This window comes from Passer montanus, unplaced genomic scaffold (genome assembly GCF_014805655.1).
Source record: "Passer montanus isolate IOZ18808 unplaced genomic scaffold, ASM1480565v1 scaffold23, whole genome shotgun sequence".
In the NCBI taxonomy this organism is placed as follows: Eukaryota; Metazoa; Chordata; class Aves; order Passeriformes; family Passeridae; genus Passer; species Passer montanus.
The window spans coordinates 10,524,580-10,543,793 of NW_024366926.1; the positions used below are offsets into that span (position 1 = coordinate 10,524,580).

The window sequence follows — 19,214 nt, forward strand, 5'->3', positions numbered from 1 at the left end:
TCCTGTGGTGGGAGTCAGTTTTCTTTTGCTTGTGTAAATCATGGAGGGTGCATGTCTAAACATTTCAAAGTGAAATAACAGCATTTTTTCCCAAGTCCAGAATTAAATGGATAAGCAAAATCTATCCCATTATTTGTTTTAATCAATCAATTCTAAAGGATTTTTTGTTTTATCCTTATTAATCTGATTCTGAGAGATTTCAGAAGCTGGTATAGATTGGTGTTATGTAAAAGCTGAGTTAGTCTATCTGGAAGCTCTCTACATACAGAGAAATAGTTGAATTAGATCTTAAAATGAAGTAAATTAGAGCAGCATTATTTAGCTGTTCTCTGGCTGTAGCTTATCCTTATTTTGTTAGCTAATTTCCTACCAAAACAAACTGTTCTCAGCATGCTGCTATATTTGATGTTGTATAGGGCTCCTACAGCATCATATGATTGGACAAAAATGCTCCTTTTTTCCCAATCTACAAAACAGAGATGGTACTCACCTAAATGAAATTAAAGTGATGATCATGTTCAGAAGATGCTGATCTTCTGGCTAAGTTGGACATCTCAGCTGTCCAGCCCTACCATCAATTTTCAGTTTCTGTAAACTATGATAGTTTTCTAATTTGCTCTTAAAAGACCAGGCTGAATTCCAGCTCAACTCAAAAGCATATTTTTTGTGTCCATTTTAGCAAAGTTCAAAACTTTTTTGGAGTAACTGAATTCTTAAAACTCCAGGACAGAGTCTGATAATGAGAAATGGACTTTTAGAGATTTTTTTTTCTTGTAGTAGCATGGAGATGGTCTTTGTGAGTCACAGCATTTTGGCAGCAGCATTGAATGCTTGTCATCTCTTCTCTGCATTTTCTCTTTGGAGCCTGGATCCAAAGGGCATGGATCTGTCATGTCCTTACTGGAGGAGGGACAGAGTGGTGGAAACTCACAGGAAAGTCCTGTGAAGGATTTTGGAAGTGCCCTATAGCACCCCCAGATAAGAGTTGCACTGAGGATGTGCAGGTCGCACATCTCTAGATCAGCATGTTTAGCAGAGAAGGGTGATGTGTTTTGGTTTTAAAATGGAAATCTGAGTACCTCATACAAAAAATAGCATTCCTAATAGAGACCCTTGCAATGGCTGACTATTGATCTCTGGAAAACTTCCAGGTCTTACACAGATAACATTGTTCTGGGGCAGAGAAAGCAGCTTTAGGAGTGTTGTTGCAGTTACTTGAAGTAATGGGGGTTTTATGAGAAAAAACAATGTTATTGGTGTGTAGAGATAATTTAGGTGTTATACCGGTTCTTTTCAGATGTAGTTAGAAATTAATCACTGTTTATCCTCTGTGGTTTTTTTTTTTTACTTTAAACTAGTTTCATTAACAGTGGAGAGAGCAATGGTACTTTCTCTCTTTTGTCTGTATACATTGATAAACCCACACACAGAATAGGTATGTACTGGGAGGACCAAGGGACCTCAATACTCCTTTTGTGTGCTTTATCTAAAACAGAAATAATGATACTGTAGAAGAAATCATTATTACTGGATGTCTACTGTAGCAGTAATAATGGCTACTGTAAAAGTTAAAAAAACTCTGGCATGTTTACGGCATATGACAGCAGAAGGCTTTCAGAGTAATCTTGATTTCTGGTCTGGACTGTCTTTGAGAACGTTCCCTTCATGAGCAGTGAGACCACATGTAAGTGAATGGTCTAACACAAGTACACATGGACCTCAGAATTCAGCTAAAGTGGCATGGCAGATAAAGTTACTGCTTCACCCTTATAAGAGGAGCCCAATTGAATTAGCAGAAAAGGGGTCCAGATACTATCAAAGGCAAAAGTTAGGACTTCTGCACTGGTTTTGTAGCTTCCAGAGCAAGAAGTCTATAGCAGTATCCAGAATGTAAGCTGCTTCTTGAATGAAGCAGCTACTTTTCAGTTCTCTTTCAAGACAAAAATATAGTATTTCCAGGTCTGTTAAAGTTTTGAGGGTTTCTTCTTTTGAAGTCAGCTTCTATCAGTTGTAACCTATTTGCAAGATGATCAGACTATAATTGTTATTTACAGAGCGGAACAGTGTAATTGTCCTTCTGTGGGCAGGGTTAGATGTTGAGAATTTCCAAAAGAATGTGTGACAATGTAATATTTTCTGTTGAAGATGATTCTGCAATCAAATATTAGGAAATGAAGAGTTTTACTGTAAGTTGTCTACTGTCTTCAACTAATACCATTTAGCATTTTCATTCTGTATACTATTTCTCGCTAATCCTTTATTTGGATTGAAGATTGGAAACCAGATGTTAAGACTTTGAGTAGTTTGTTTGGGATGTGTGAGTGTGAACCCAAGAGGGAGCAGTTGCATTTTTAACAGGGGACAATACAAGAAGGCTAAGAAGGTGCACCCAGTCAATTTATCAGACAGGCTTTTTTCTTTATTTGGTCTTTTGTTTAATTCAGCCCTGGACAGATGAACTTGGCTGAGAAGTAGTTGAGAAATCATGATCTGGCCATAAGGAGAAATAGAATTAATTTTTGCATAAAGTATCCAAATTATGTGAGACTAAATTTTAATCCCTGTGACATGTCCTATTCTGCTGAGAGTCTTGGATTTCTGTTGAGAAGCTGAGAGGAAAAATCTTGTTCCTAACATTTAAAGCAGACTAATTTGTCTGCAGTGCTATGCACAGTCCTTGTAATTAAGAAGTTCAAGGGAAATTACAAGTGGCTGCAGAATGTCTTTCTCTATTTTTGTAAGGCACTTAAAGTCTAGGTGGAACATCTGTTTCCTCCTCCCCACAGCTCATTTCAGAGATTATTATGATTCTAGTGCAATCTCACAGTGACATGTGCTGCTATTCAATGAAGATGTTTCAAACACCTACACAAAACCTAATTGCAGCTTCTGCCACTTACTGCCTCTCCTGAAAAAAAAAAAAAAGAAAATAAAAGGAATTTCAACGTTTTGTGAGCTAAAATTGGAGTTGCCACTCTGAGTTATACCTACAATAAAAAGCTGTGGTAGAAAGTACTTAAAAACATGGAATTATCCGGCATTGCTCATGTCACATGTGCTAAGAGATCACTGCCTCTGCAAATATGAACGAGCTTTTGCCATTCATTTCTATCCTCAGCATGAGGAGTGCAGAAACTGTGAAGCTCAGAGAGGAGATATATATACAGAGATACTTTGGTTTGAGCCCCTTTCTCCTGCACAGATTGTCAGTGTGGTTTATGAGAGTCAAAAATTCAGACTTGAAATACATTGTCATTTCTGTGCAGAGATGAATTTCCTGTATCTCTACAGTCCAAAAAAAATTCAGATGTTGGTGAGAAACAGTGATGGGTGCATACCATCTGAAATTTCAAACCAACCAATTTTTCATTTTCTGCCACTTCCTGTGATCGGGTGGAGCACCCTCCACTGTGCAGAAATGTTTACAGAGTGCTTAGAGTGATGACAGAATCTGTTTCTGTGTTTAGAGCATTTTTTCAGCCCAGGCTCCTTGAAAGCAAGTGAAAAGCACCTCTGTGAGCAGGGCTGACCTCTGGCTGGGCTAACAGGTTGAACTGAGGTTGAAGATGTTTTTGCAAGTGAAGGCTTTTTTGAGAATTAATGTCCTTTTCCTCAGCCACCAGACTAATCACTGCATATTTGTTACAGCTTCTCCTTGCAAAGAGACTAATACTACTTGATGCAGCTGACTGCCGTGAAATACAGAGGCGTTTTTGTCAGTTCCTAGGAAAAAAAACCTGACACTTCAGTTTGTCTTCTCTTCATCTCAGTTGGTGTGAAACTGTATTGGTCTGGTGAAATCAACAGAATGGTTGTTAGGAGGAGTTACCATCCCTGGCTTTCTGGTACTTGCCTATGCAGCTGACATGCCTTAGCTGTGACCACCTTTGGTGTTGATTTAAAGTAATCTGCTTTTTTTGGCACTGACCTGCATTGGGACTGCTTTCACAAGCATGCCCGTGAGATAGTGGTACAGTAACAGCTGTATATTTAAATGTCTGTCACTGTAAGGCAATGCCACTGAAGCTACCAGTACAATTTAATAAGACAGATCCAGAGTGTAAGCAATGAAAACTTCTTGTCAGGATGCCTCCAGTCATGATGGTAAAATCACTGTGAAGGTTAAAGTCCCCATGGTCTCAATTCCTTACTATGAAAATGGTGTTTCAAAGGACAAAAGTAGCTCCGCTAATTTACTGTCTTGAAATATTTATAAGGATTCATCTTTGATGGCAGAGATTTCAAACCAGAAAACTATATGGAAAAGAGATAGTACCCTGAAGAGAGAGATGCTACACTTTAATGAAGATAGCTGTCTATATACATATATATTCTAAGGTCAACATTTCAAGAGCTCTTTGACCAAAACTCAAATCTGTTGCTGCTTATAGAAATTAAATAGTGTGTTTATCTAAGCCATTGAGATGTAATTTCAGTTTACACCATGTTAGTACAACTAATCCTTTCACTGATGTTCAGCTTCTGCCAATTCAGTCAATGGACTAATTGTGTGAAGGGAAGCATACAAGCACAGCAGTGTTTTATGTACTACATCTCACCACTTCCTGACCCTGTCTCCCTGCACACTACCTTCTTACAGTCTTCTAGCCAGATCTGTTGTACAGTTAGAAATGCCCAGATTAATTTTCCCTGCTTTGACAAGCTGCTTTACATTGCAGGAGGCCAACATTTTTAGTTCATCCATAGGAAGCGTCTCCACTACAGCCTTTCACCACACGAGAGACAGACTGAAGATGTAGGCAGCTGACAAATGTGAAAGCAATGAAGAGGTGTTCTGAGGTTGACAGCACTTTTCATAGTACATGCATTTTCTGGGAAAGGCATGAGAAGGGAGATAAACAGGCCATGATTTTGGCAAGCTGAGAAGAAGCTGTAGCAGACCAAGATGTTCCAAAAAGAAGATTACATCAAAAAGGTAAGGGCACCAACTTAATCCTGTCCTTTTCTCCTGATGCTTGAATATTTTCTTGAAAATCAGCAGTTGTTTCTTTGAAAATGCTGACATTTTCTGGAGAATCCTATAAATGCAATAAAAGTAACTTAGCATTACTTTGAAAAAAATACTGTACTATTTTTATGGCTCATGCTAGCCCCCTCAATTCCTGCTCAAAGTTGGGTTTTTTCCCAGAAGATCTGCAAACTGATAAAATAATAACAGTCCAAACATCAGAAATATCTCTGTGTAACTGCTGCATATGGAGTAATAGTCAATTAAGATGGGGGGTGGCAGGAGGGGGGAAGCCACAGAGCAATTTATAAAAAGTCCTACATAAGAATTTGATTCAAGACTAGAAATAACTCAAAATAACTCTGAAAGTCTTATTCTTAGTCAAACTGCTTTTGCTTAAGGGTGTGCCAGCAAGGAGGTATGCCTAAAAGGACTGTGATTCTGTCAAAAGAGTGTAATGATGTCATGCATGCATCCAAGGGGAGAGCACCAAGGGGTTAATTTGATTGTGTTTGTGTCTAACAATGTGTAATCTAGGATGCTACTCAGCCTTGATACCTAAGTGTACAGTCAGCTGATTAAATGATGAAGCTCCTTCCACCAGTATGGGTTTGGGCCAAACCCAAGGGATTTTGAAAATCCCTCTGGTAATGTTCTCAGCACAATTGTTTTAATGTAGCTTATAGCTAGATCAATATTAAAATTCAATAATCTATTTTTTCTCTTTTCTATATATATTTGAAGATGTTTTATTAAAAATTATAATGTTCCCAGTTCCACCTTCTCTGTGGTCTATAGTCCTAGGCAGACTGGGAAACATAGTCATACTGTACATTTTTGCACAGATTTTCATAATGTTACAAGAAACAGAAGAGGGACTTGAAATATTAAAATAGTGTGCAATTATGACAGTTTCAAAATTGCAACAAAGCTTCTGCTGAGTTGGGGTAAAATTGGTCTGAGTGTTCCTAGAAAATATCCTCTTCGTCATTATTTGGTTTTTATGGGAACATCTGGTAGGATATGTCAAACAATGATAATTTCAGTAATTGGCCTTGATAACAGTTTTTAGTTTTCTGGTTATCAGATTTCTGCTCCAGGTCAGGCTTCATATATTCAAATGGACTATATATGTTACCTGGTGTTTTTGAAAAAATCTATCTGGAAGCTAAAATGTATGTGGTAGCTGTGGGACCATTGCCTTCCTTTCAAAACTTGAGTGAACACTCCAAAATTTGAGAACACCTGAAAGGCCATTAATGCTTGGATGAACTGAGCACTTTAGCATCCAACCACCAGACTCTTCCAAGTTATTCTGAAGCATGCGAGTCTTTGAGGCCTGGACTAGTTTTCCATTGGCAATGGGCCAAGCCATGTTACTAACAATGCAAGGGATGCATATGGGATTTTCCACATAAGAATCTTGGCACCTTTAGGATCTTAGCCCAAGCACTTCACAGCATTGAGAACTGCTAGAGCAGCTGAGAAAGAAGGTAAATTAGAACATGCTAAATGGTCTGGACTGAATGACCAAATTCTAACTTGTCTTTGTCATTTATCTTTCAGGTCCTCAGGCTCCATCAACCACTGTCTGATCATATTGCAACAACATAAGTGCTGCCATGAGGATCAGGACATATCCTGTCTGCTTCACAACTTGTCTTTTGTTCCTGCTGGATATACACCAGAGAGAGCTCCATATAGAGGCAGAGCACACATTTCAAGAGAGCTGACAAACCAGTCCCTGCACATACATGTATCTGTGTAAGAGTACTCCAAGACCAGAGGCCTCTGTGGCACTGCATGGATATAAGAACTGTTGCATCTGTGGGGTTAGACTCTGCTTTTTTAAGATATGATGCTCCGACGAGGATTTATTCTATTTCTTCCCCGACTTGTAGGCCTGCTGGTGGTGGCCTGTTGCTCAGTGTCTATTGTCTATATGTTGGCTTGCACACCCAAGGGTGACAACCAGCAGCTTGCCTTGCCCAGGGTGCACAGTCCGACTGTGAAGGAGGGATATGAAGCTGTTCTGCAAGAGCGAGAAGAGCAGCACCGCAATTACATCATCAGCTTGAAGAAACAAATTGCCCAGTTGAAGGCTGAGCTCCAGGGCAGGACTGAGCAGCTAAAGAACATGCAGAACCAGTACCCAGACCCCTTGGATATTCAGCTTGACCACAGTAAGCCAGAGAAGGCCCAGGCCAACCTGTTGGCTTTCCTCCGTTCCCAAGTAGACAAAGCAGAGGTGCACAGCGGTGTGAAGCTGTCCACAGAGTATGCGGCAGTGCCCTTTGAGAGCTTCACCCTCCAGAAGGTGTACCAGCTGGAGACAGGGCTGACACGGCACCCGGAGGAGAAGCCCGTAAGGAAGGACAAGCGAGATGAGTTGATAGAGGTGATTGAGTTAGCAGTGGGGAGCTTGAACAAGCCAGACGGGGTCAGCAAAGCAAAGCCCCGCGTATACACAGCCTCCGACTTCGTTGAAGGTTCGTATGCAGAGAGCAGGTTAGAAGGTCCACACAGTGCTGGGGAGGAGTTCTGGTGTGACTGAGCTGCTGAGGGAGATGGGAGCTGTGTCGGAGCACAGATGTCTGGGATGGTGTTAGTGCTGTGACCTAGTGATGCTGTCTTAGGCACAACTGCAAAATGGCAGCTTTCCTGGGGAACAGGACTTTGTGACAACAAAGCCTGCCAGCCTCCTGTAGTGGCACCAATATGTGCTCACAGCTCTCTAGGTTATAGACTAATGGTCTTGCTGGCTTTGTTATACTATGGTGAAATGTTCCAGAGGGAGGAAGCCTTTCACGTGACTCAGAGGTCAAGAAACTGGAGGCCTGTGTACAGCTCAGTCTGAGCTCAATGAACCTTCCTTTTGTCCTCCCCTGAAGGGCAGGTCCTTGCTTCTGTAGGTGCAAGGGAACAAATTCTAATTCTTACTCATCAGTGCAGACTGATTTGTTTGCAAATGCAGTGATTTATGTACTGGGGCTGGAAACAAAGAGACTCGTCAGAAATTTTCCCTGCCAAATCCCTTTTGATGTCTCTGTGACCTCGTCACTCTCTTTTTTTCCCCAGATTCATTGTCCCAAGAATGGCAAAAACTGCCAATCAAAGGACAAATCCATTGCACTGTGTAACTTCAATATGTGTAGGAAGGACTAAGTTATCTGTTTCAGTTCTGCATTTCAAGTTTAGTTTGGACTCTGAACTTGTTTTGGAAACAATGCTCTGCAGGTGCTACTGCCTACACAATAAGTGAGTAATAAGCTGGATTCAATGTCAGCTTCTAGCAACTTAGTGTAAGTCCAGCAACACAGCAACCATGTCCATTAACCCAGCCACCAAGCCAGCTGTTTTCATTTTCTGGCACTGCCATGGGCAGCTGGAGATTTCTGGGAGTGCCCAGATTTGCACTGAAAGTAATAAGCTCTAACCCTCTAAATGTTTTCTAGCTGCTTAAGCAATAGCAACAGATAAAACTGTGTGCCTCTCCTATGTTAAATGTGGGGCTACCACTCTCATCTTAACGTTGATCAGATGGAGAGATGTACTGAAATGAAAATCAGGTAATCAGGGTCAGAGACAGGATTTAAAATCTGAACTGCTGCTGCCAGTATGTGGGATTGGTGTCCTTGTTTCTGCTCTATTTAGAGATGCCTTTGACACCAGCTTTACTCAAGTGTGTTGCTGATCCTGAGTCTAGCTAGAACATAGAGTTGTGCATAGTAATCTTGTTTCCTTGGGCCTCCTGTGTGGATTTTTCTTTTCTTGTAGATCCTGTCACCTGCTATCACTTTTTCAGTACTAGTTCATTGCTAGGCAGGGTGGTGGTGTGTGGCAATAAACTCAGTTAAGGTCTGTATCTCTTCCTTTTTCAATTTTGTGCATTTATTCTTGTATTTGCCAAGGGAAATGTTTATCCAAACACTTCTTGCATTTAAGGAGAAATGTTTTGTCTCTGTGGCTGGGGTGTCTTAAAATTAGTGTTGCATTCTCTGCAGTTTCTAGACAGAATAACTTGTGAGTGGAAATTAGACTATGACCATAGTACCTTACATGTGAGTTAAACTCCTTCTCAGCAGATTTGCTGTTACATGAAATTTGGATAGGATTCTCAGTTCTCTTTCCAGAGCAATAGCTGACACGTAGTGGAATTTTCCATTTCTCCCCCCCCCTTGATCTAAACCAAGAGAGCCACACCTTCTCCCTGGAGCTCAAGATGTATCCATCTGGCTGCTGCTCTGCTTAGCTTCTCTCTTGACAGAGGCACTTGGACTGTTCAGCAGCTATAATGATCCCCTCTCCCCCTTATTCCTCCTACTTATGAACCAAGTTTACCAGCTTTCTGCCAAGGGGAGTCAGTAAGAAACAGCATGGGAAAAAAAAAAAAAAGACATTTCTGTGTATTATAAGCAGGCAAGGACTGCTGTTTCCAGTAGAAAGCCAGTTGCTTAGAAAGCAGGATAACAGACCTGGTCATTAATTTATGTAAATAGCAGCCAAATAGATCTGGGAGTTGTTCATTTTCGCAGAGATGGAGATAATAATTTGGAGACTGACAAGCCTCAATAGTATGTTCCATAAGTAAATGGAATCACTGCCTGATTATATTCTTTTCTAATATGAACAGTTACAGAAAACCCCTGGATTTTTAAGAAATGCCCTGCCATAACATCTTCAAATATGCTGGATCAAAAGTTTTCCTACTTGAAGTATGTGCCTGTCTAGTGACTGGAATTTTAATCAAGGTCTCAGAGGCAAATGAAAAAGGAGTAGCTTTGCTTCCTCAAATGGGCAGCTACTGGTAATGGTCTATCTGATGGAATTTTGCCATGGAAGCTTATTGGGAGAAAGGAATGACACTTTTCATCAAAGGATAAGATGCTTTACTTTACTGCATGTGAAGTGGGAACACCATTGTAGTACTGAGTTAAAACGAGGACAACAAATTCTGATAAATCCTCATAGTGGCTCCTACATCATCTAAGAGAAGGGAAGTAATGAACATGAGTCCAGTGTTTCTAGAGACACTAGGAGACTTGAAGCCTGTAGTCTGTGGAACTGAGGCTAGAATTGTCTTCCACACAACAGCATTTTGTTAAGAATGCATGGCTGTTTGCACGTTTCATGTAGTTCCACATAGGTGGCATTTGTTTGCTTGCCCTGCTGAATAGACATCAGGTATTTTCCATTTCTTTAGAGAGCCCTGGGAATTGCTGCTCTGAAGACTTGAGACTTACAGCTCTTTCAGTTCTTCAGCCCAGGCCATTTTTGCTTCTCACTTGTTGTTTTCCTTCATCCTAGGGCCATTCTATCTGCTGACACAGAGCTCCTATTTACTTTTTTACATTGGGTTTCCAAAGGCTTTGACTTTTCTCTCTGCCTCTGAAAGGAGTGGTGTATATTCTGAAACATATCTGCTGCAATGGAAGCAATAGATGATCAATTAACCTTCTTTTATCCATATTTAATATCTAGCCTCTCCAAGGCTTTCATTTCAGAAGCAATCTTTTAAGGAAAAGGTTTTTTTGTTTACTTTTTTGAGACTACTTTTTTCCTCTCCTCATAGTTCATATATTGGAATTGAGGCTGTTTGACACATCTTCCTGAATCATGTAGAAAGTCCTGGTGGCATAAATAAAGGAGAGCCTTTGGAAATGGAAAAAAATTGTAAAAGGCAGGATGTTCTGCTGGGTAAGTTGCCAGAGTGACTCAAGACATTCAGACTAATTTCCAAGGCTCACTGCCTGCCCTTGGGCAAATCACTTTGTTCTCTGCTTCTAAAAAAAAGATGCTTTAAAAAGAAAGAACTTTTTTTTTTTAATGGAAAACAAATAGTTTAAACATGCATGAAGAACAGCCATATTTAATTAGAGGCATTAATCTTGCATGGTTCTCTTCAGAATAAAATGTTAGGATTATAAATTCTTGGATTACCATTTTGCAGAAATGTCTACACCTAAGCTACTTGTTTTCAGCCATACTAGAAGTACTGAACAAGAAGAAAACTACAGAGTTAGAAGCAGCCTCTGTGTGTATAGCTCTAGGAGGGACCCCAGTCAGGTCACAAACTTGCATCCTTCTTTAAAATACTTCTGATTTGGCAAGGTTTCCTTTATTGGATAGTACATCTCTCCAGGGAAGTGGAATTTGTGGGGTCACTGTTTCTTGGCTGGGGTAGGTAGAAGAGGATGTAAAAGTAAAAGCTGAGATGTTGTGTGGTAGATACAATTAGATTTGTAAATTTAATTTAGATATTTTTTATTCTGAAAAAAATGTCAGTTCACTATGTCAAACATGTGAAACAGTCCTATGAATTTATCTCTAAAGGAAATGTAAATCAGATTTAATTTAGAATTTTGTTTAGCTGAATGTCAAAAGGTTGTCTTAACCTTTCAAACACAACCATCTTTGGTAAAACCTGTGTTCAAAAACTGCCTGAGCCAATGAGTGCACTCAGCAATGCACTCAGATCATCAGCAGGCTTAATGTAAGAATAAATGGGTGAGCAGAGTTCAGAGACCCAGATTTCTATTCTCTGGCCACCAGAAGGAGGAAATCAAGGGACTGTTAGGCCACTATTCAGATGAGCTCCAGTTCAGTAACAGATATAGTTCATGGTCTGCAGCTTGGGCAGACTTTATGAAAAAAGCTAGGAGGAGTCAAGGGCACAACTTTGAAAGATTAGCAGCAAAAGAATTATGGAGCTGCTATCTCCCTGGATTAATTTGCTATACTAGAAGGAGGATTGGAGCATTTGTTGAATCAGCTTATATTAAAAATAAAACATGAAGTGAATAACATATCAGTAAATCTGCATAATTATTAACCAGCTGAAGTGTTCATTAAGAATAAAACACTTGGAGAATGATAGTGAAGATAAGACAGTCCACAGAACTCTCTCCAGATAAAATCACACCTCATTAGTCTTTTGATTATACCAATGTAGAAGCTGCAATACAAGATGAAGAGATTATGTCACTTTGCTCTTTGAAGAAAACTTTGACCCAGACTTTCACAAGAAATACAGACAGAGCTGACAGTCTGTGGGTCAGATGCTCAGCAATGTTACACATCAGGGAATAACCAAAATTTTTTTTAAAGCAAGCTTTATTTTGGTCTTGTTTTTCATAACCAGAAGAAGCTATGCTTCCTAGCCAGATGGAGAGGAAAAAAAAAGAGGAAAGAAAAGAAAAACAAGTTAAGAGGAGGAGGGTTGAGATATTTGTGCTTGTCTCTTTAACTTCTGCAGGAGATGGAAGGCATTGCAATTATACTCTTCTACTGATTGAGTTGTTAAGATGTTTACAGTGGCTTAATGACTAGTTAGAATTAGCATTCTTTCTTAAATCTAATGAATTTACCAGTGAAAAAGCTTTATTTCAGTATATACTGTAGGGACTGAAGTATCATTTAAAGTGGGTAAAATCTATAACCTTTTTGCCAATTTGATCTCATTTAGGATATTATAGTATTTCAGTGGGGCATGACCAAGGCTTTTATAGTTCATGCTGGCTCTCAGCATGAACCAGACTGATTTCATCCATCAAGTATGTTAAAAGTTTCTTCTGTACAGGAAATAAATGCATGATTGTATGAATTGAGTATCCTGGTCTAGCCTCTGAGAAACTGTAGTGTTATCCTTGCAGATATTACTTGACCAGGAGTGGGCATTCATAAATAAAATAGCAGTCTCTTGAGAACTGAGTAACAGGAGAGTTTTGTCCTGATTGACAGTGGGTGAAGTTGATGGCTGGGGCCTGTTTGCACAGTTTTATCAGGGGACTTTCCAGAGAACCTTCCGGTGCTCATCAGGAAATTGCCTTTCTGGGAGATGGCCTAATCCCTCCTGCTGCAGAGAGGCAGACTGCCTTTGCAGTCTCTCTGCATCCTATTACCATGCATGTCTGCAGTGTGCAATTGGAGCAGTCTGGAAAATAAGGACAGTACGTCTGCTGGGTTATACTGAGAGCGAGCAGTTGGTAATCTTCAGGGGTTTGTAACTCAGCCAAGCCTTGCAATGTGCCTGCAAGAATACCAAACAGCTCCTGCATCCCAGGGCTGTGTCCCTGCTACAGTGATGGCCTCCTCCAAATGATAGTGGACTGTGTATTGGTTTAAAAGTAAATATCTCATTGCCTCTGCTGCGTTTTTAGCTTAGATGTAGCAACTTAAGGCTTTCTCCTTTTTTCCCCCCAGGAGCCCAACATTAATGAAAAAATATCTTTTTTTTTTTTTTTTTCATGTAGGGATCTACCGTACAGAAAAAAATAAAGGCACATTGTATGAGCTGACTTTCAAAGGAGATGCAAAACATCAGTTCAAGAAGATTGTTTTATTCCGGCCATTTGGTCCTGTAATGAAAGTGAAAAATGAAAACCTCAATATGGCTGATACACTTATTAATGTCATTGTGCCGTTGGCCAAGAGAGCCAGCAAATTTCGGCAATTCATGCAGAATTTCAGGTGGGTTTCCTTCAATGCTGCCTTTACTTTTTCTTACTTGGAAAATAAGATGCAATTAAAAGAGTTATCAAAACCTCACTCACTGTTACTTTTACATAGCAGTTCATTGTGCCATGAAGTGATTTTTGAGATTACAGACTGAAAGGCATTTGCTTGCTTAATGCATTGTGATTAGCAGTAAAAGCAATTATATTCCAGTCATCAGGGTTTCTGATTTGCATGTACCTGACTTAAGAGTCTCAATCTATTTTTTTTTTGGGCACATACAATTGTGGCAACATGAGAATGTTATGCAGTAGTTGCAAAGGAACATTTCTGAGGAAAACGGGAATGAGTGCTCCCAGACACTTTTCTAGGATCCATTAGATAAAATATCAAGGCAACAAAAAGCAAGAAGGAAATGTATTTAAACTTTCAGTATAGTTACTCTTAAACTATTGTTTTTCAGCACAGACATGGTGTTCAGAGGGAGAATTTAAGTGAGATGTGACTTTTAAAAGCTGTTCAGAAAAGACTGTATTATCAAAAGATACTTACAATTGGATGTTTTGTCTAATTACAGCCATCTAAAAATAGGCTCATCGTCTAAATCAGCTTTCTGATTAGTATTCTGATTATCTTGTTTTAGACTGGGAGAAAGCACCCTCTGGTCGTGCTGATCTCTCTACTGATTATAGATGAACTCTTACTAACTGAACTTAGTGCAAGTGAGGCATGGTTCAGCATTTGTTCAGATTGTCTTACCCTTTGAGCTACATGTTTGATCTCTGTAGTACTTAGGTTTTAGTAGATGCCAATGATCTGAACTCTGGAATATCTGTTACAAAAACTCAAGGTTATGAGGTAGGGTATTATTAAAATCCCCTTTCTCATGTTCTCCTGAGTGCTGAAGTTATTGCCTGCCTGATCATTCTTCCTGGGGCTGGATGGCCTCTTTTAAAATGTCCTATTAATATAACAAATGCTGCTTAGAGAGCTGGTACCTAATCTGCCTGGAAGACAGACTTCTGTCTCTTCTAAGGGAGAAAGTGAGCCTCTTTGTAAGGACAAGAATGTCTGTCAGTGAATCATGACCCCAGGAATGCCTCTGAGGTTCACCCTACCCAGCCTTCCTCAGCTGCTATAGGTTCCCTATTGAAGGAAGCTAACTTCTGGGACAAGTTACAAATCTGTCTCTTTTCTTCAGGGAAATGGGCATTCAGCAGGATGGAAGAATTCACCTCACTGTAGTTTACTTTGGAAAGGAACAAATGAATGAAGTAAAATCAATACTTGAAAATACCTCTAAGTAAGTACCTGAACATCTCATGCTGTTCATATACAGCGATCCTACGTGAAGTGGAGACTTGATAACTCAAAACTCATAGCTGTGCCAAAAGGTTCTAAAGTGCGTTGCAGAAAGTAGCTTTCTTTTTGTATCAAATGAAAATGGTGTTACCCAGAATCCCATAGAATGGTCTTTAGAACTCCAGAGCAGATTTCAACTCAATTTTCCTCAGTGCAACTGCTTTTTTTTTTTCTTTTTTCCTCCCCCCACAACACAGTGGTAACTTTTTAGTTCTTTGAAAGTGGATTTAACTGTTAGGACTGAAAGCTGACTTCCAAAGGCAGGTGGAAGACAATTTCAGTAGAGCACAAAGGAACTGCATACTTTTGGCATACTTTTGGCATACTTTTGGCATGTTCTGCTCTGTTGAGTTTGATTACATAGCTGTGTTTGTCAAGATCGTGTGTCATTGCAGCCTTTTGCTTGTCTTCTCTGTGTAGGAAGACCCTTTTATAGATACTGTAATGTAACCACAGGTAATTGAAATTTGCATACTGAAGATATTTTTGTTAATCTAAACCTTGTTGAGATTTTTGTGAGATCTGCCCAAAGAAAAGTCTGTGACAAGAATGCTGGTGTGTGAGTACATAGGTCAAACTCTGAATGTAGATAGGAAATCTCCCCAAGAGTCAAACATCTCTTCCCTCCAGTTGCTCTCAGAACTGTGATACTACAGCTTTCTACATTAATTCTTTCACATGCGGTTCCCACCCTCAACTTGTATTAAGAGCTGGATGGACAGGGTAAGTTGCTGAATATTTTCCTTCTAGGTCAGCCAACTTCAAGAACTTTACCTTCATCCAGTTGAATGAAGAGTTTTCCAGGGGCAAAGGATTAGATGTTGGTGCTCGATTTTGGAAAGGAAACAATGTTGTTCTCTTTTTTTGCGACGTGGACATATACTTCACAGCCGAATTCTTGAACTCCTGCAGATTGAACACACAGCCAGGTACTGCTCCTCATGAAGTGCATTGTCTTTCAACAGGTTCCACCTATTTTTTAAAATCCTTCACCAGAGTATTCTTGTCTTTAAATTGGTAATGAAGCTACTGTAAATCAGTTGTAACAGTTCCTGCTCCCAGTCTGATAAAATCTCTTGCCTTCAGCATCTGTGCTTTCTGGAATAGGATCTTCTTATTAATTATATCCTCATGTTCACATTCTCATGGAAAGAACATGGGCTTAGTGCAAAACTTGTGTGACTTTGTCTGGATTTGGTCAGGCCTGGACTGTACATTGTAAGAGACAAGTGTGTTTTATACAGCTTTAAAAAAAAAAAAATAACCCATTGTCATTTCCAGGGAAGAAGGTATTTTATCCTGTTCTCTTCAGCCAGTATAACCCCAGCATAATTTATGGTCACCATGATTCCATACCATCTTTAGAACAGCAGCTGGTAAGTACATGCTTCTCTGAATGCCTGCTTTTATCTGAACACAGCATTTTTTAAAGGTACGTGTACTCTTGGATGGCATTTCCCTATTCCTTGTGCACAGTGACCACCACACAGACAAAATTAACTACAACACTCACCTTACTGTGAGTTCTGCAGTGTGTTTTGCTGCGAAGTACATTGGTGCCATTTATTTTAAACCTTTTTGAAGTTTTTACATGGGAACTAAGAATTTTTAAAATATCTAAGAATTTTTAAAATGTCTAAGAATTTTTAAAATGTCTGCTTCTCTAGAAGGAATTTCCTAACTAGTGAACAGTTCCTCCGTGGTGTGCAATCTTGGTATGACAGTCCTTGACTTGCTCTGATTTCTTCCTATCACTGAATACTATTTGCATTTGAAGACATGACATTTGTAAAAAGCAGAGCTGTCCTCAGATCAGTCAGTAAAAAGAGAATTCCGGGGCTGTCACAGTTATTCCTTACTCACTTGAACACCTTGAGAGTGGCCTTTCCCTTCCCACAGTTCATGATTGAAGTGCCTGTGAACAGTGTGTTTCTGAAGTGTCTGAGTCAAATCACATGCTTGGAGCTGTCACTTTATTCTGGCACTGATACAACACAGCACAGCTCCACTGATTTTCATTTCACCTGCATAATTTTGATGTGAGAACAAAGCAATATTTTAAAAAACATTTCCATAAGGCGCATGATTAAGACATGTGTGAGTGTCCTGGATGAGGAGGGAGCTGTTGTGAGGAAGAAAGAGCACACAGATGAGAGGTTCACATGAATGATGAAGCCATTGCTTGGCACTGCTGCAGACACTGTTCTCCATTCTCTTGTGCTCTGGTGTTGCACTGCTGTTGAACCTAAAGGCCTGATAGAAGGGGGTCTTGCTTCTCTCCAGAGTCAGTCCTCTACCCACTAGTGCTGCTAAGTGGCTGAATTTTCAAATTGAAACATAAGCCAATTATGCAGCTTCATTCAGTTTCCCTGGGCCAGGTCCTAACCTGCCACATCTGCCTCTCTTACTGTCAGGCACTGCACTTACTAGGGCTCATCCTGTCCCAGGCTGGACACTGTCCCCAGAGCCTCCCAGCTTCTATTGTTGCTCTGGGTAGGTGTGAATTAGGTGTGGTGTGAGCCCAGGGACAGTCACATTTGAAAAAGATCATTTGGGATCTGAGTCCAGTCTTCTGTGATCACTACCCCCACCTTGTACAGTTCCTCTATAAAAATGAAAATGAGAATTTGAAAAGTCAATCCAAATGATTTTAAAGTTGGTTTTTTTTGTCTACTCTGTGTATGAGACATATAGCCAGAAAGCCTTTTGCTGAAGAGTCTGGAAAATTCCTTGTACTGTTTTTTTCTCAGAAGAAACTTGTTTGGATCATACCATTGGATTCACATAAGCTTTTTTTCTCTGCTCAGAGCCTGTCAGGTATCCTCAAGCTTGTAAGAATTGTGCTTAGGGAATGAAATAGAGTTTAGCTTTCAAGCTAGCACAAATTCCACAAAGTACATTGTCAGGAAATATTTATAGATAATATTTGAATCATAAAATGTGATGCTTATGTCAGAAAAGCTTCTTGATTTAAAGAAGTACAGCCAATCACATTTTTATGTATATTTTTATATTTTTAGCCCAAATTAGTTGTCAGGCATAAAGCCAGATCTATGCCAATAAAACAAGACAGTGTTAGCTCTCTCTCCTGGAACTTGGGCTGCTGAGGAGAAAAAAAAAAGCCTTCAGAAATCTTGGGTAGAATTTGATTTGTGCAACAGCCACTTGGCCCTAATGGGAAATAATAATGCTAATGCACATGAGTAGCAATGCTGTAAGGGCATTGTGATGGAGACTTCTTGTTACAGCACAGGCCTGACAGATACAATCTTATTTCCTTTTAATTGGCTTCTGCAGTGACTTGGCTTTTTCAAGGAAAGGAGTAATGAGAAATTAAATGTATAGTAATGTAAGCAGTAAAATACATTTTTTTAAAAAGCATTTGAATTTACAAGAGTTATGGACAAAAAGAGGAGGCATGAATGATGAAACAGGAGAGAAAATTTTGGAAGAGCATTTCTTCATAAAGGAAATACTAGGATTTGTAAATCCAGAAATGGAAGTTCTCTTTCCTCATCTTCTGAAGTTCTGTCACAACAAAGTCAAGATTTTCTAAAGCAGCTGCTAATGGATAGGTTTCTAACCAGGCATTCAAGAGTGTGAAGTACTGCTGACTTTCTCACTTTAAGGATTTAAATGCCTGTCCCAGTCCCTTGAAGCTCTTGGATGTCTCACCAGATTGTGTTAGGTGACTCACATGCATGAATTATGACCTTAGAGATCTGTACTTGGATATCTGCCTTTCAAAGTTATAGCCATAGTTTCTCAGTGCTTTGATTTTCTACCTGTAATACAAAACATTTTCACAGTCCATCTCAGGAAGGCAGACCATTCATCTTTACAAAGGCTTTTATGGGACATATATCTATCACAAAGCATTTCTGGAGTTCAATTTTAGGTGGATATATCAGTTCTGTATTTCTGACCACATTCAGGTCAGAATGCGCGGTTTGAAAGCATTTCTGCTTCTATGTAAATATTCCTTTCCCTCCATGCAGATTATTAAAAAAGAAACTGGATTTTGGAGAGACTTTGGTTTTGGGATGACTTGCCAGTACAGATCTGATTTTATCAACATAGGTAAGAAAAATATACCTACCTCCAATACACCTGCCTTTTTGCTAAAAGATAGAAAATGATGATCAGCCTCCCTTTCCTTTACCAATGTGTATGTGACACTAATTTGCAGCATTGCTGTGGTTAGATGTTCAGGCTTTTCCTAGGTGCAGAATCTAAACACTGCTTACAAATAAAATTACAAATAAAGAACTTTTCTCTGATGGTGAAAGATTTGAAGATGGGCAGTTTAATGTTCACAGAAAGTGTGTATTTTAACGGGCTGACTGGAGTCAGAAAACAGCTGCAGTGCAATTAATAGCATTGAGTTTGCTAACAGATATCTAGTTTTATTTTCAATTGTGTTTGTGTC

At 39.6% G+C, this 19,214-nt stretch overlaps 1 protein-coding gene across 2 annotated transcripts in view; it reads left to right on the forward strand.

Annotated features, from left to right (window-relative positions):
- CSGALNACT1 (chondroitin sulfate N-acetylgalactosaminyltransferase 1) overlaps positions 1-19,214 on the forward strand; it is a 40,835-nt gene that overhangs the window by 19,718 nt on the left and 1,903 nt on the right. For both annotated transcript variants that reach the window (XM_039710469.1, XM_039710468.1), the window contains 7 exons: positions 4,680-4,936; positions 6,536-7,458; positions 13,222-13,438; positions 14,625-14,726; positions 15,536-15,714; positions 16,067-16,161; positions 18,784-18,865. In XM_039710469.1, the coding sequence (XP_039566403.1) occupies positions 6,825-7,458; positions 13,222-13,438; positions 14,625-14,726; positions 15,536-15,714; positions 16,067-16,161; positions 18,784-18,865 (1,309 nt within the window). In that variant the 5' untranslated portion in view covers positions 4,680-4,936; positions 6,536-6,824. The remainder of the gene's footprint in view (positions 1-4,679; positions 4,937-6,535; positions 7,459-13,221; positions 13,439-14,624; positions 14,727-15,535; positions 15,715-16,066; positions 16,162-18,783; positions 18,866-19,214) is intronic.